At 34.8% G+C, this 17,868-nt stretch overlaps 1 protein-coding gene across 1 annotated transcript; it reads right to left on the bottom strand.

The window, feature by feature from the left end:
* Positions 1-222: 222 nt before the first annotated feature.
* LOC120636018 lies at positions 223-16,364 on the bottom strand. The gene is made up of 9 exons (XM_039907245.1): positions 15,994-16,364; positions 15,788-15,913; positions 15,378-15,583; positions 11,525-11,848; positions 9,758-9,922; positions 6,889-7,152; positions 6,351-6,613; positions 6,044-6,241; positions 223-5,435 (listed from the first exon to the last, which is right to left on the bottom strand). Exons 1-9 carry the CDS (start codon positions 16,102-16,104, stop codon positions 1,000-1,002), a joined length of 6,093 nt encoding a protein of 2,030 aa, XP_039763179.1. The 5' UTR covers positions 16,105-16,364; the 3' UTR covers positions 223-999.
* Between the last annotated feature and the right edge of the window lie 1,504 nt (positions 16,365-17,868).

The following is a 17,868-nucleotide window of genomic DNA, read 5'->3' as shown; positions in this document are numbered from 1 at the left end:
TATTTCTTATAAATAATAATTTCATAATACTAATTTCATAAAACATATCTAAAAAATATTTATTAATTAAGCACTTAGTTTATGATGATAAAATGTTAACTTAAAACAGAGTATCAAAGTATTTACACAACAAATAATGTAGATAAGAAAATCTAATAATAATCATAAAATTTAAAGTAATTATAAAATAACAATACGATTGCAATGTTGGCCTTTAAATTAATAATTTCCGTTAAATAATAACTTTCAATCGAAATCATCTGAAAAACTTTTGTCCAAATAAAAAAAATGTTTATATATATAAATTATTTATATATATATTGCATGACCTGCACTACTTTTTTTTTAACATCAAATTGATTATGACATTTTCTAAATAGCTTAGCTATATAAACATTAACACAGAGAATCAAAGATATCTTTAATACTTACTGTAGGCATAAGTAGACAAAAGACAAGATTTAGTTGCCGTTTGATCGCAAACATCTTAAGAAACAGGAAAATAAAATTATTTCTTAGAACTAATAATTTTTAATGAGTCAACACAAGTGTGCTTCTGTCATCACAGGCGAATAACGATGTCATCACTATATCATAATAAAATCATAGGTTATTACTCCATAGAATGAAATTTGATTAAGTATTATTTTCACAAATATGCTATTATAATAGTTCTACAAACAACATAAATTACATTTTTCCTATATGAGTTGTCACATCGATAATAATATTTATTATACTACTACTCAAAAGGGAAACTGGGAATGCACACATGTTATTTATACATAGAATTCAATACATTTGTATGTAAAAGCCATCCAAAACTACCCTTTATCCTTTCAGCCTTTAGTAAGTCTGATAGCGCATTAAACTAAAAAATTATTTCCTTCATAGTCAACTTTAAGTTGTGACAAGTGTGACATTCGAGCCATTTTACGAGCAAATGTATTGAAAATTTTACTACGTGCATAATCATCATTGGGATGTAAGGGATTACATTTAAAGCCAGGAAGGTCGATTAATGGAATCGTAAGGTTGGCGAACGCCTAGCGGTGTCGAGTAGGCAGATGGGTACAGCCCCATGATCTGAGCTCCTGTCTGCCGCTGTAGCTCCTCTTGATACCGCTGCAAATACTGTTGGTACAAAGGCGACGACGGCTCCGCACCTACAAACGGATAACCGGCTCGTACTTGTGAATGGCCAATGAATGGGAACGAGCTAGTGCTCTGGTGGTTCGAACTCTGATGCGCTGGTTTCGCCAGTTTCTCAGCCGCTGCCTCATTACTTCTTTGCTGGTGAGCCACTGCCGCCGCCATGTAGTTGGCGGCCATAAGTTGATTAGTGCTGTTTCTGAAGTCCTCGATCGTAAAACTACCGTTGTCGGCGTACATGCCACCCAGAGCCATGTTTGCGGAACTACTAAAGTTAAAGGGGCTCGTTGGGATCATACTAGTTTTAACGGAGGCCAGAACATCAGTGTTGCAATTTTGTGTATGATAGGTCTGTCCGACTTGTCCAGTCGACTGCTTGGACTCTGAAGTCCTCTTTCTCTTGTTCTTTTTAATATCCATCTGTGTACTAGCAATACTTACTCCACTTTTGTAAATATTATTATCTTTACTCATTGCACCGATACTTGGTTGTGAGAACATACTGACAGATGTGCTCGGGGGGTGATGAGCTTCGGAAGTTATATTTTTATTAAACATTTGTGCCATTTGAAATGTTTTGTCATGATACAATGAAGTTGAGCTGTTTGCGAAACTCGATAAATATCTATCATCAGTGTATCTTTCCAACATCTGTGGTATGTTAGGCAAATTCCTTAAGGTTTCTATTGGCAGAGCAGAATGGCTGCTGTATGGTGTTTTGTATGGTATTGCTGATACTATGGTATGATTTTGCAAAAGTTTTTCAGCTTTCTGCAATTTTGCATGAGCATCCATATTCTTTGAGTGGCTGTCACAATCATTGACTGATGTTGTGTTCATCGCTTCAGGCTTTAAAAGCCCTCTAGGGTTAGGAATTCTTAGTTCAGCTGGTAGATTTTGTTGTACATCTTGATTTCGTTGAGAACTTGATCTAGGTGCATTATTATAATTAGCGTATTGTTGAACATTTTTATTGTAGTTAATAGCACTCGTAATGGAAGTATCAGAAGTTTTTAATTTGTCTTCATTATTAGCAGAGTAACTATTAGCAGAATAGTCAGATGGCAAAATTTCAGGTTTTCGAATTTGATTTATCTTCCAATTGCCATAATCAAGGGCGGTTGATGAAGTATCGTTGTTACTGGCATATAGTTTTTTGTTCGCCATTTCAATATCATTTAACGAAAATGAGTTTATGGGCTGGCCAGTTGGCGGCATTGAATCATATTGATTGTGATGTGCATGTGGTATAACTTGATTTGCTGTTATCTCATTATGTGGTCTTTCATGAGTATGAGCTGGGGTCATGTTAGGCCCAGCTAAAGGTTTACTTAACAGTTTTGGTAACTGTTGGCTGTTTATTCCAAGATTTATTGCGATCGCTTCTATTTCATAACCTTTATGCTGTGGAGCCATATTTGGTTTGAGTTCCTTGCTCACAAATTCCACATCATGGGACTCAACATTATTTCTCCTATCTTCCAGATTCATGTAGCCCATGTTTACCATATCTATATTATCTTGATTTGTGCCAGTGGTAGGTTTGGTCAGATCAATATGGGTAATTTCGTTCTTGTCACTGCGCGTTATGCCATTGTTGTCAAATGAATTATTATCTCTGTTTTCAGAGGTATGCCGCTCTGTGTAATCAAGAGTAATGGTTTTTTCGCGTAATGAATTTAATTTCAAAGTTTCTGATTTCTCACTTAGGGCCAGGGCGATATTATCCACTGAGGTTGCCGGCGTACTTTGGCCAGAATGTGAAGAAGTGTTTTTGGTGTAATCATTTTTATTCGGTGAAGTTAGAATAGTCTCCTTATCAGGTATGATCTTAGGAGCTATTGGAATTTCGGGTTCATTGTATGTTCTTTTCTTGACTGGAAACACTGATGTTTTTGGATCTGTTACAATTTGGACAGAACTCACAGGCTGTGAGGTTGACATGCCAGGTTGGGGGGATATTTGTGGCTGAGAATAATTAGTCTGTGCAGGTGGATATGGCGCCGGTGAAGGAGAGAATGGACCGTTAAAGTGATTTTGCTGAAACGAGTCGGGACTAAGAGATGTATAATCTTCGTGAACTTTTGGAGGCTTGCTAACTAAAGGAGCTTTAGAGGTATCATAATACGGTGGAGCATTTTGACCATATGTTGGCAACGGGCTTTTGTTGTGATCAACAAAGTAGTTTGGAGTAGCTGCTCCTGCATTGCTGTTAGAAGCGTAGACGTGGGGAGAATAAGGAGAGTATGGAGATTGTGGTGCATCTCTCGGGCTACAACTTTTCTCAGGACTACTTCTAACAGAAGTAGTATCATGATAGAAGCCAGCACGAACCGTGCCATTGATAATGGGATATGTTATTTTCTGAAAGTCATCTGTTCTCGGCGATGCAGGCGACTGTATTAGAGGTGAAGTGTGAGACATTTGATGTCTTGGAGAATCCAAATCTTGGCTAAATGAAGATCTTTCTGAAACAGAACTTCCAGTACTAGTTCTGCGTTGGCGTGGAGTTGCCGTAACACTTGGAATAGGACTGTCACCACCATCTGGAATTGGTGAGTTCAGATCATTAGGAGAGTCATATTTAACTGCGGTACTCTTTGGACTTTTTGTTTTTGTGTTGCTGTCTGGCTTGTCTTTGTCTGTTGCTTTATCTTCAGATTCAATTTCTCCGGCTTTTTTCTTAGTAGTTGCAGTATTTGAAGTTTTCGGTGCACCAAAGGCTTTAAACCATGCGCTCAAGTTCGGAGTTGCTTTTTCTTGGCTTGGCACCATTACCATAGGTGGATCGGTTTCCACTTCAGCATCTTTTTTAGTTGGGACAACTTTTTCTTCAGGTTTACTTTCAACCTGTGTCTCGGCAGATTTCACTTCTTTAGGTACAATACTTTTTATGGTTTCTTTTCGAAGCTCCCTCTTAGTTGTCTCATCATTAAAACTATGATCAACACCCAGTGTAAATTCTACAGTAGCTAATACGGAACCCAGACTCAGTTTTGGGCTACTTTCTTCTTTTTTCGAATCGCGAACATTAGTTCCTAGACACGAAACCTCTTCCGCTTTTTCTGTATTCTTATTACTTATATTCGTCAATAAATTACCTTTACTTTTTCCAGGCTGTAGTCTCTCAATGGTCCGTTGAATTTCTCTTCTTTTTACCAATTTAGGTTCTCGTGAAGAAGTCCGTTTTCGACATAATTCTTTTCGAGAAACTGTTGGTTTCTCTCCTAGTGACGCTTCATCATCTAAGCGACTGTTGTCATGTTCTTCGGTTGAGATTGTTTGAGCAGGACTGACGCCAGGAGTACTGACTACAGTATGTTTAGGAGCATCGTCCAGCCATTTGCTTATATCTTTAACAGCTTGTTCTAATGCCTCAGAGGCAGATGCATTTTTAGCTGAACTCTTTTTACCTTTCTTAACAACAGGTTTTTCTTTTACATTTTCGATAGTTTCTTCTTCAGAGAACTCTGTGGTTTCTTCGTCTTTACTGGAACCTTTGTAGTCTCTAGAATGGGATCCATTTTCAGATCCTACTGGTGTAAACAGGGTGTTGAAAAGTGAAGTGCCTTTATATTTTTCATTTTTAGCCTTCAGCTTTTCAATTGTTTCTCGTAGCTTTTGGTTTTTCTCCTTTTTCTCTTTTCCACGTGTTTCTTCAGTTTCTTCCTCATCCTCCTCCTCCTCCTCCTCGTCGTCGTCTTCGTCCTCGTCTTCGTCATCGTCCAAATCTTTAAAAACGAATAAAGACTCCCAAGCTGTTCTTGCTGCGTGTCGTCTTCTTTCTTTAATTTTATCAAATTTATCCCTAAGAAAATGTATCTTGGCACGAGGTTTTCCTTCCTTAGGTTTATCAAGTTCCGTGGGCGAGGGAGTTGGTGAGAGGGTGTGTATGGAGGGCAAGGGGCTGGCACTTCTACTTCTGTTAGAGCTTTCTAACGACTCTTGCGATGCACTCCTCTGTAACACCTCAACTGGCTCTACATCATGATGCTTGCTTTTCTTCTTCTTCTGTTTTGATTTCTTGCCTTCCTTATCTTTATTCTTCCCATGTTTTTTGCTACGTCTCTTTGATTCGTGATTAGATTTCTTCCTGTGATTTTTGGAATGTTTGCCACGTTTGTGCCCCTTTCGTTTTTTCCTGCCTTCTTTTCCATGTCTACTTTTATGAGATTCCTTACTTTTCTTGACGTCGATTTCATTAATCTCATCCTCAACATGATCATCTTTCCGTTCTTCTTCTGCTTTTTCTTTCTTTTCCGATGAACTAGATTTTGTTTCTCCTGTAAAAATATCTCAAATGAGTCAATTAAGTAAATGTAACTACTAATATTATAAATGCAAAAGTGTGTTCACATGCAATTTTTTATTAAAATGTCTTGTTTTGTCTTGTCGCTACATAGGAAACGAGCTTGTTTCACATACTTCATGCAATTATAAATGCTACACTACGAAGTATGAGTGTCACATTAATAACTTCACCAACAAAAGCACTTTAGTAACTATTCTAAAATTATAAAAGCAAAGTGTCTGTTTTTGTTTGTTGGCTTAACCAATCAAAACCAATTCCAACAAAACTGGGAACAGGATACAGCATCCTGCACACAGGCATAGGGTTATTACGGCATTTCAATACAAAAATGTATACACGACCGAAGCATCGAACCCCATAATGGGCTGATATGATGATAGAATAGAATAGAATAGAATACTTTATTGGGCACAAAGAAACAAGTACAATTATAATGGTATACAAAAAGACACATTAAATGATCCAAGCAATTGTTACAGCAATCTGTGGTTAGATAAAAAATTATCGATATGTAGAAATTGGAAAACTTCTCTTGGATGATGATGAATAAAAGGACAAAAGTATATTATTGATTATTACCTGTATCCGAATTAGATCTCCTTTTCTTTCGCTTGTGCCGTGAAGGAGACTCGCTGCTTTTCAACTTATGTTTTCTGGATGGTGTAGGTAGTTGGTATTCCACAGCAATTTCTTCATCCGATGAGGAAAGACGATGAATATATTTCTCCGTAAGACGATCAAAAGCGGCTTGTAGGTTATCAACCATCGTAGTGTACTCTGAAAATAATGCATTATGCGTAATGATACAAGTTTAGCTTCGTTAACATTAATAGACATCATTGAAAAAGAGAAGGTATTCTCTATTAATCTATGCTTATCGTATTACCGTTATCTTGGCCGTTGTAAAGTCGGCAATTGTTTACAATCAGTTTGAAATCAGCCTTAAACATGGAGAAGTCGGTATAGAATCTACTGTCGAGGCGTCGTTCCATTTTAGTAAGGTCCATAGGCCGCCGAATAACAGCATAGTAATTTGGCGCATATTCCTCTTCTACAGGGTCAACAAACGGCCAGGCGTCTTCGTGAGCTGTAAGCTGTTCCAGAACTTTGTACATATCTGTTTGTACATCTTCTTCAGTTTGACTGAATCTGAAATAAAAATACTGCTATATAAATCTTAATGCAGATCACAGTCGGTAGAGTTGACAAAAAAAAACGGCTGTTTGTTTGTTCCAGTTGTGTTCCAGAATGTTGATGATAGGGGTCATCAACATTCTGGAACACAATTGGCATGTTTACATTTATTCTTTTCGTATCTTGGCTCGAGTATAGGTCATTGTATAAATAAATGAAAATACGAAAACAATAACCAGCTGCGTGTGGGCGGTGGAGAGACAATAAAATATTTCAAACATTAAACTTACATTTGTGATGTTTTAAGTTTTTTCCGCGTGCTGTTAACCGGTTCATCGTTGTCCGGTATCACTATTTGCCCTGTGGCAGCTGACAGGGAGTTATTAGTCTTCCTGCCGGTCTTCACTACAGGTTCTGGTGGAGGTTCGCCTTTTTGAGTAGACGAGGAGTTCCTTAACCTCCTGGCCTTCGCTTTAGACCGCTTCGTTACTTTCTGTGGCATTTCTTGTCTGCTACCGGAACTTACCGAAGTAACGGGTGACGCCGATTTTGATCTGAAATAGAATACAAAGTTGATATTGTGATAGTGTTAGTGATAGCTTGAATATTTCGGTATTTCAGTATATCAACTTATCAGGTTTAAGCTGGTAGTCTGTTATTGGCCGTTGTTTAACAGGACTAAAAGCTTCTCCAAACCAGCAGGCGGTGCGAACGGGTTAGGTTGGAAAAGCAGGGGTGGTAACAACTGTATTCTGATCCGCCGTTAATACACAACTGACCTAAACTCAAGACTTCAATTGTTTTCTTAGACGTCTCATAGTTTTCTGCTATGCATTATTTCAACGGCGCGGGGAATCGCTAGTAAGTCCTAAGGGTCATAGCGGCTTTATATCAATAAAGCCGCTATGACCCTTAGGACTCAGGAATGGAGCGGGCGATGGACGCGGTGGGTCATATAGTGAAAGTTTGTATTTTTTGTATGCACACGGATCGCTAGTTATATAAAAAGGCCATCTTCGTTAATGGAGCTAATAAATACTGCTGCGACGATTATTTACATAATATTATTTTAATGATTATAGAGTTCAACAGCTTTATCCTCCTATCCTCTTAGCTTTGGGTTTAGGATAACGAATTTAGTTATCACCATCACGTTATAATAGTTAAAAAATATAGGTATGAACGTTTCATAAGTGCTAGGGTGGATTGTGCTAGGATGATAAAGAAATAAATTTTTAATATGAATTATGTGCTCCCGAGGCAGAGGGTAATTCCTTAAAATGAGTCACGTGAAAACAAGTGTGGTTCTCATATAAGTGGCCATTAGTGTGATGTACCTTCGCTTTCGAAATTACGACGCACTAAGGCGTACAAAGAATCAGCGCATGACGCCTCGCCCCATGTATGCCTGACTTACCACAACTGTACCCATTTTCATGGTACATCCTGCAATCAATAGATGTAGGAACTACGGTGAAGCAAGGGAAGGCTGATGTATACGGATGTTCCACTTTGCTTCACACGTATTAATGATGTAAAAATAATCATTACTATTTTGTCATAGTATACGCATACATAGTGGATACCGTTCACTTTATTGAGATTTATAAAAAATATATTTCTTTTTTTTTTTTTTTTTAAACAGGGTAGGTCGACATAACGCCCGTCAACCTGACTCATTTAGTTTAGAGTTTAGCTATTAATTTCCCACATATTTAACGATGAAGGGTAAACGCGTAGCGTGAGGGTGGGACGGTTATAATCTCTTCGTACGAAGCCTTCGTATAATTATGATAGAACTCCACTAACGGGTAAGTTCGTTTAATCATTAATTATACTTCATGGCTTCGTACTCGAGATTATTTAGACTTTTAGAGATAAAATTCGTAAAATATTAGAAAGCTTAGGTAGATACGGTTAAAGAAAGTGTTTGATTAAACTTATTAATTATTTATATTAATTAATACAAAAAACCATAAATATTCGTCTAATTATAAACAATGAGTTTTGAGTTATATGAATCAAATAACAATTTATGTTCCTATTGAATGATTCATAAGGGCCCGGCTAAAACAATCGTCTTGGGCACTAATAGGCCGACTATAAAATTTTGCAAAAGTATGAAAACTTGAGATCCAGCCTGCAGCTAACCTCTGCGCAGCCGATGTGGCAGCATGGGTGCTATGAGTAGTAAACGTGGAAGTGTTAACTCCGCTTTGGCTCAATGTACTCTTTATCCAACGTGATAAAGTTTGTGAACCAACCGATTCATGAGGCTTTTTGAAACTAATAAATAATAAGGGGTCTGCATGTTCCTGAAGCGACTTAGTGATTTCAAGGTCTGCAATCATAGACCAGGACAAATCTGAGGTTTTCCTTTAATAAATGGAATGACTAACAAGGGTTGGCTTGTTAAAAATCTAGATGTATGTTTGTATCTGATGAAGATATACTGATTTTACAAACTTTTATTTTTGATAATTTTTTCACTCTTTGTGCAGTAATGAGTGCTAAAAGCGTAACTAATTTTTTAGAAATATTTTCGAGATTTTGTATTTCATTAGGACATGGTTTCTTAGGTAATTTAATACCAACGAAGTATCCCAATTCTCGTCATACTTTGGATTTGGCGGTCTAGAACGAAAGACTTCTTTAAAAAATCTTTTAACATCTTCGCTATCAGAATTTTATTTACTACTAATCAACGCTAATGCTGACCGATATGAATTTATGGTTCCAAATTGAGCACCCTTATTATATATCGTATTTAATAAAGCTATAATATCGGGGATTGATACTTCATACAAATTTAAATTATTCTCATTACAATAAAAAGTATTTTAATAAAGAGGGATGTTAGCAGAAATTTACCCGAGATTGCTGAGATCATATCAAAAGTGTCACATTAGTTATCAGTCTAAGCAATTGTTACAACAAGCTATAGTTAGATACAATTCTATCGATATATTATTATGTTGGTGAAAAACTTCTGCCCCCCTAAACTTGGATTGAACCTGTATTATAGGAAGGAGGCTTTCGTAACCACACAGCCTTCACCGCGTCTATTCTCAGCAGTGGGTCAGTAAAAGATGGGATTGATCAATAACAGGCTTTTACTATTTGTCTTGTTTGATAAAAGGTATATATAACACTAGATACCTCAGTTGATTCCGTCGCCTAGCTCGGTTCTCTCGGGCCACAGATGGGCTCTCCTTACTGTCTTCGTCCTTGGAGTCATACGAGCTGTGTTTGGACTCCTCCTCTTTCTGCTTGATCTTCTGCAGCACGCGGCTTGAAGTACGGCGCGGCGCTAACTCTAATAGCCTTAATAGTAAAAACAAACTTATTATATTATAACTTATACAAAGTATAAAATATATATTATAATAACTTATGCAAAGTATAAAAAAAATTCAGAAATAACGGTCAGCTGGCATTATTTTGCTCCATTCAGAGCTCATACTCAATGAAGACGCGTAATTGTAAAGGTGGCTTTCATCTCTGGATTTAAATTAAGGTATTATTGGTTTCCAAACAACTCGTTATCAATATTCAAGCAAAGTTTGAACCAAATTCAAAAAAGTTATGGACCATTTTTTCATCTATGTAATTGTAAGGAAACTAAATTTTATTTAGTTAAATATATGTGCATTATTTGTCGCACTGCTTTAATACAAAACTGGACAATACCTCGCAGTGTCAAATTAAATATTAAAATGGTTATTATTTGGCATACAAGTGCACAACTGCATCGCCTAATTACAGAGTTCCGTTCCATGCATCGCATAGCTAAACTTTTCAAATTCCCACTGACTATATATAGAAAGAACCCTGGGATACAGCATGTAGATTTTGCAAAAGTTAAAAAATGAAATATGAAGCTGAATTAATAATTAGTTATAAGTTTAGTATTGCGGTTATGTTGCGTTGGTTGTTTGTCTTGCAGTAGTTATAGGGTTCAAAGAGATGGGACAATATGCAGTTGGAACAAAGAAAATTCATTTTACATTAATGTTTAATAGAAAGAAGGTACCTTGTAAAAATTCGCGAATGTTTTAAATTCATACATACACAAAAAACAGTGAAGCTAGCATTAGCTAACTGATTTCCTATGATAGAAATAGGCTCTAGAGTTTTAGATAAAGTGCAATTATGATCATTAATTCCAATGTCTGAAATAATTGTAACATTACACTGTACAAAATTCTTAAGCAAATAATATGAAAAGGATTTCACGTAATTTCTTAAAATTTTATCATCAAATTAAACATTCCAACATTTCGCATCGCCTATGTTACTTTCACAGAGCTGACGCACAGCAGCAAAATGTTTTAAATGCTCTCAGAACTTTAGTAATATTTGTTTGATTACTATATTCATTTACCCAATTGATAATGGGCACCGGCTGGTTGAAGACTAAATGTTTCACTACGGATCATGATCAAATTACAATGCCTACTGTAATTTCCTGTAATTACTGTAATTGTACAACTAATGGTTGAAAGTTGGACACTGATTGCTGATTGTGAGTGATTTACTACTGTGTTTAGGAGGAGTTATGTCCTCAGTCACCACAGATCATCATTAAAAGGATTTATATGGGAACACTATGAATGATAGCTAGATTAATAATAAAATAATTGTTAAAATAAGTAGCCTATATATATACAGATATGCATGTGTTGTCAAAACAAACCTATTTACAATGTGAATTGACCACCTCCTTTTGTGATTTTGGTTTTACGGATGACACTAAGAATGTGCTAAACATTTTTTTATTAACAAAATAGAAAACATTTTAATATATAACGCCCAGCATGACAGTTTTCGAAAAAAAACCACTAAAAGAAGAATTAATTCTACAAAAAAATAATGTACAAATATATACGTAAAATTAAAATAGTGAGAATCAGAAAATAAATTAACCTTTTCCTTTGTAAGCGCTCCTTCTCCTGAAACAGTCTGGGTATTTCTGGTAGAAAGTTTTGTGACAGCGAGCGGTGCAATTCCTTTTCAACTTTACTAGTGGCCCTGCTGAATTTCTCTGTCAGGTGGTTCCAATCATCCTCAGTAAAGCACACAACCTGCCACACTCTCTCTGGTTCTTCGTCATCAAGCCAATCATCGCCGTAAAACCACCCGCGTTTTCTACTGTCTCGCCTTCTCTTTCGGCTTCTCCTCCTTATTGTATCTTCCCGATACAATCTTGTCCCATAGAAGTACCAATAAGCTGATTGCCTGTCATCCCATCTAAAATGTTAAGTTAAAACGTAAAGTTCACCAATAATGAAAAAAAAATCATTAAAAGTAATACAAAACATTGATCTTGTAAGTTAAATACCTGTGACAGAACCATTGCCTGAGTTTTGTTTAGTTAAATTTATTTATTAACTGTACATTTTATCTTGCTATACTTTTGGACAGTAGGAACAGGACAGGAGGAAAGCAAAAGCCCAAATTAAAACAGTTAAGCACAAAGTATGTGTATTTTATAAGGTACATACAATTACAAATATAAACCCTACTTAAATCATCTTCGAAAGAAGTCTTATTGATCATTTAAGTGACAGTTTATTGAGAAATTGCATTACAAAAGGTCTACTACCAAAGTACCTGAATCCTCATTACTCTTATTTAGCTGTGAAAACTCCTAAATTATGATAACAGTTTTTGGTTTTTTGAGTATGTAACATGATTGAACATATTCATATGTTACAGTTTTTGAATTAAGGCTGGTAGTGATAGACCTGACACATTTTACCTCTAAAATCATTCATCATGATTGTTAATTTTCAAAGTAAATCTCCTTTGTATATTATTACTCAAATTATCAAATTAGTGTATAATTTGATAATTTCTTAATTGCTAACATATAGAGCAGTGGGCAGTGACCTGATTTATGAATGTATTTCAGTGTCTAGGTGTTTATCTGTATATTATGTAAATTATAAATAAAAAGATTCATTAGTCATCTTAGTACCCATAACATAAGCTACGCTTAATTTGGGGCTGTGTAGTATACTTGTTTATTATTTAAATATAAAAATGATACACCTTCTTTAATTTTAATAAAATAAAAAAGTCTATTATGCATGGTTGCAGCTTTGGAACAATTACACTGAAAACTCCAGCATCTGATTCCAATATCAAGACATTTATGTCCTCTTCATAGCAAAATGGCAAGATATTTTTTATGCTGTGTTGAGTATTATTTAAAGCCTGCCTTTTATGTCATTATACATACAATAGAATGGCAAAGTTTATTGGAAACCTAACATTTTACTTCTAAGTATTGCTTCTTGTGACAAAATTAATTTAAACAACTGTGAGAGTTGAATTTGTTATAATTATTGATTTTTAATTTATTTTAGTACTCTTATAGCATAAAAATTATAAATATGTTGCAGCACACTCAGATATATAACTTCAATACCTAATTGCCATAACATTTATTGTTTTGATGGTGATAATAATTTAATCATACACATAAAAGCTTGGACGGGTCGCAAAACACACTGGATTCAAGTCAAAAAATATCTTTATTAAAGTAGGCCCTTAGGATTGATAGGAAAGCTCAAAACAAACTTAACAGCTTTTGTAGTTTCAAATACTCATTGAAAATAAAAAATGCTAAGAAAGAAAATGGTTAAAGATTACCGTTTGTACATAACATGATTTTAAAATATATAATATGATTTCCCATTTGTTGTAGTTAAATAAATTTAATTTAATACTTTGGCCCAAAATAGCATTAAGTGGTTGTCAAATTTGTTGATTGAATAGCTAGCGTCTGTTACAAAATTTGTAACACTGCTATGTTTTAAAATCAATCCTAATTTTTAACTTCCCGTTTAGAAAATTAAAAATTTTCAAAAGTTGAGAAATTATTGGTTCCACCCCGTTTTTCGAAAATCAAGTTTTCATCAGATGTTTCATCATTTTGAGGTCTATTCTATCCTGACTACCCGCTATGGTGTCATCATTTCTGTGTGTGTGTGTGTGTGTGTGTGTGTGTGTGTGTGTATGTGTGTGTGTGTGTGTGTGTGTATGTATGGAAACCACTCATAGCTTTGATCGATTGGATCGCGATTGGCGGCATTTCTACAATTTAGAGTTCGATTCGGACCGATAGATTCCGAGAAATCTCAAAAACTGTTTTTTAAAATAACTTTTAAACGGCTCTACCGATCGATCCCAAAAACTAATCAGCTCTTAAACTTGATAAACCCCATCGATTACCGCCGGTCCGGTCAAAATATCCGGTCGAGAGATATGGAAAACTAAAAATTACGAAAACAGTGTTTTTAGAATAATTTTGTAAATTTTCGTCTGAATGATTTTTGATCTAGAATTCTTCATAGGAATCAATAAGCTGCGTCGAATGCCGCCAACCAAAAATCAGATGATTCGTTCAAAAGTTATAGCAATTAGAGAAATAAAAAATAGTGTTTTATGAAACTTCGATAAGACTTTTGAGGTCGAAAAGGTCAAAAACGATGTAATAAATTCAGTTTTGAGCACTTCGGTATGAAATAAACGGAAAAATAAAGAAAGGACCTGAAGAGTGAACCACCCTACTAATAATTTAATAACTACATAATTTTATAATTGAATAATGTTATTTTATTTTTTAACTTCCCGCTAAGAATCTAAATTTCTAAATTTAAGTTTAAAAATCCGAAAAATATTGCTTAATGAAACTTCTATCAGACTTTTGAGCTCAAAGAAGTATGGAATTAGCGGGAAGTTACAGGGATGGCCCTTAGGTCAACCGTTTTCCTAATTTTTTTTTATTCTATTCAAACTGGCTTAAGGACATTATTATTTGTATCCTTCCTTGATAAATTTTGTAAATTTACATATTGTTTGTAAAATAAAATATATACTTTTCTTAGTTTTATAGGTTATAAGGATTTCTCTATTAGCATAAAATTGGCGTATTTTATCATTATCAAAAATGGATGCATTGTGATTATTATTTATTCATTGGAGTTCTATGCCAATTTTTATGTAATTTTTCAATTGAATTATATTCTATAATCAAAATCGAATCATTTTAAGATAAAGTTTTTACTTAAAGGCTTTAAATTTTAAAAGTCCTACAGGAATACTTTATTTTCATAGGATAAAACCTATGTCCATCTCCAGGACGCAAGCTTCATGTACACTAAATTTTATAAAAATTGGTTGAATTAAAAAAATATTGGTAGAACAGAATTTAGGTAACAAACAAACAAATAGACACACATTCACATTTACATTTTTAGTAAAGATTTACAAAACGATCATATTCTTCTGTTTTATTATTTTAGAAGAATAAAAAAAATACAATGGATACAATGGATTTAAATATTTGGTAACTTCTAATTTTGAACAGTAAATTTATTGTTTTTGGTCAGATATAATCAAAAAGAATTTCATACAGAATAATGAGTAAAGAGTTTCACCATATAAAGAAGTGTTAAGAGAATATCTTATGTTATTGTGCAAAATTGGGAGCGATTTCAGGCTAGTATTCATATCCTATTGCTCCTTTACTGAATGTAACATCAAGGATGAATGAAATGAAAAATTTTGATAACTTAAAAATTTCAAGTTATAGTAGGCTTTGCCTGGCAAAATTGTTTCAAAATAAATTAAATATAAGTATATGATAAATAAATTAAATATTTGTTATTGATGACAACTCTTTATTAAACTTATTCAGAGCAATTATTGTAAAATCCAGCATTTACTGAAATGTTCTTCATGTAGTAAAATGACTGCACTGTGCACTTACCCTAGAGGCTCAACTCGTAAACTCTCAGCTTCAAGGTTCTTAAATAAATCAAATACATCTTCAGCGTCTAGGCGAAAGTCACATAATGCGTACAATATCTCCACTTTGGTGCGGAGAGGAAGGAACTGAAAGTCAATGTCAGTATTGAAGGGGTTGAATCTTCCGGTGTCTTGACATTTTTGCCTGAACAAACGCCTCAAATACATCTGCAAGTACAATTTCATTTAAGCACAACTAAATCCAAAGACATAATATAGCAAAATAAACAGTATCTTATTGGAACAGATAGCCTAATCTTACTTGGCCGGTATGAACTTTTCTCCCATTTCATTCATAATTTTTTTTTCCCTCCACTTATGACTGAACACAGTCCGGCCAACATAGATTGTGCCATAAGTAATATAAATTACCTGATAATTAAAAGCCGAGATATCATTGTTGCCTAAGCAACCGTTCAACAGTCGCACTATAAGTTCTGTCAAGAGCGAGCTGGCTGACTCCTCGGTGCCATCTGTAAGAAGAGCCTCTTCCAATTCCTACAATTTTAATAACATTAAGCATAAAAAATCACTACCCTAAACATATTGTTTCAAAACACAAAAACACTACTACTCACTTCGATGTCAAAATCCAGAAGATTGAAGGCAGTCCTGAACAAGGAACAAAAGTATGCAATGCTGGGCACTTCCCACCATGACTGAATGTCTAGAAACCTTGAGAAATTCATTCAGACATCACTTCTAGGGATACCGTTTTCGAGAAAAACGCCTAGTTTCTAGATCTTCCGATTTACTGAAACACACCTAAAATAGCTATATAAGACGGAGAGATAACCTTAATTGTTTTCACTTCCACAGACGTTTATTTAGCGTAATAAAATCTCTAAACCCATAGCAGAGCTTTCCAAAATAATTAATCAATTGAATTCAGTGATATTTCAATAAATTTAGAAAGAAGAGACACTATATGCGTTGTGTATCAGACACAAACGCCATAACAGTTTACGATTTGTACAAGCTAAGAACTTTTTTTTAGGTAAATTATTAAAATATGGTGTTTAGTTTACATGTAGTTCGATATTTAAACACAATTTAAAAAAATACCTAATTATTGAAGTAAAGTTTAAGATATTACTGGTTATTTTAAGCAATATTAAAAATAAAAGTTCTTTAACGTTTGCTTTTTCGGCGGAAGTTGCCAGCTCTAGTTGATCTTTTTGTCTTTTTCTAGTCTAGCTGCCTTCGCGTTCCCATCCTCCATTTAATTTTAGATACTATGTATACTTACTTTATATAGGTACTTATTGCTCGATTCTCAGAATCGATTCAAGCCGTAGAACATAGTTTAACCCAAAGACTACAATAATATATACTGTTTAAACATCTATTGTGACCGTCTACTAAACAACCACAGGATTGACGATTCAACGCGGAACACTAAGCGGACGAAAATTGCAACTCCTGTGCGGCGCGGTGCGTCTGCCAGCAACTTTATCATTACAAATATTGATTTATTTCTATTCATACCATCAACCATAGTATATCTAACAGACGCTTAATATAGGGCGAACGCTTTCGGATATAATATCAAAGAGATCAAACTCGTCAAATCTACGCCCACTAATGTTTAGAATACTAACGACATGAATACTATACGAGAAAAAGGACAGAATTACAGAACTCCGCGGCGGACAGCAGAAAATCCCTCACATATGCCTCAACGCAGCCGAACCAACAAAAAAAAAGAATCTACGTTTTTAATTAAGTCTTGTTGAATGTTTTGCCGATAAATAAACAAAATAGTTGAACAATCTTTTCAATTTCAATTTAACAGCAAAATAAAAAATAAATTCGTTGCACCGAAGTCTCTAAACGTTATCCTTCACCGTTAAAGCAAGTGATATTTATTTAAATAAATTATAAACTCAACTCTGAAAAGTTTGAGGCGCGTTCCGGGGATCTCCCCACAAAAGGGAGGCTGAAGCCCTAACCACCATGCTATCACCGCTTATCCTACGTCAAGACCTGTCAATTTAGTTAAGAGATTTATATACAACCGAGTTGATGCGAAGTTCTGTAAGATTTATTCAGCGGACAAGCCAAACATTTTACATAAAATACTACAAAACGAGTGTAATTCCTTAAAAAAAATATTAATTTTAGAAAAAAAAATTGTAGTGCAATTTCCGTTTCCTCGCATTTTTTAAGAAAATTCAAAACATTTTTTAATATAGTTCATTTACATTAAACTAGAGTATGTAGGTACCATTTTGTTCGATAAATTTTTGCCATCTTGTAGGTAGGGACATACTCCCATTGCTATAGAAATTTTGGGGCTTCTGATCAAAAAACCGCGACAAGTAGTTTTGGTGATGTTAACCTGACACTGCTTAAATAATCCTACAGAGACCGAAACAGGTGGGAATCTGAAGGTCAGGACTATGCATTAAAACCTCCCAGCCAAACTCTCTTAATTTTTGCTGAGTGGCTAA

This window comes from Pararge aegeria, chromosome Z (assembly GCF_905163445.1).
Source record: "Pararge aegeria chromosome Z, ilParAegt1.1, whole genome shotgun sequence".
In the NCBI taxonomy this organism is placed as follows: Eukaryota; Metazoa; Arthropoda; class Insecta; order Lepidoptera; family Nymphalidae; genus Pararge; species Pararge aegeria.
This window is presented reverse-complemented; position numbering and strand designations above follow the sequence as displayed.

Excerpts from the sequence above, each read along its gene's own strand:
- LOC120636018 (XM_039907245.1), bottom strand. The coding sequence starts at position 16,104 with ATGAATTTCTCAAGGTTTCTAGACATTCAGTCATGGTGGGAAGTGCCC. Across the intron at positions 11,849-15,377 it reads TTACGAGTTGAGCCTCTAGG|ATGGGATGACAGGCAATCAG; the intron begins GTAAGTGCACAG and ends TTAACATTTTAG. Across the intron at positions 6,614-6,888 it reads AAACTTAAAACATCACAAAT|ATTCAGTCAAACTGAAGAAG; the intron begins GTAAGTTTAATG and ends TTTTTATTTCAG.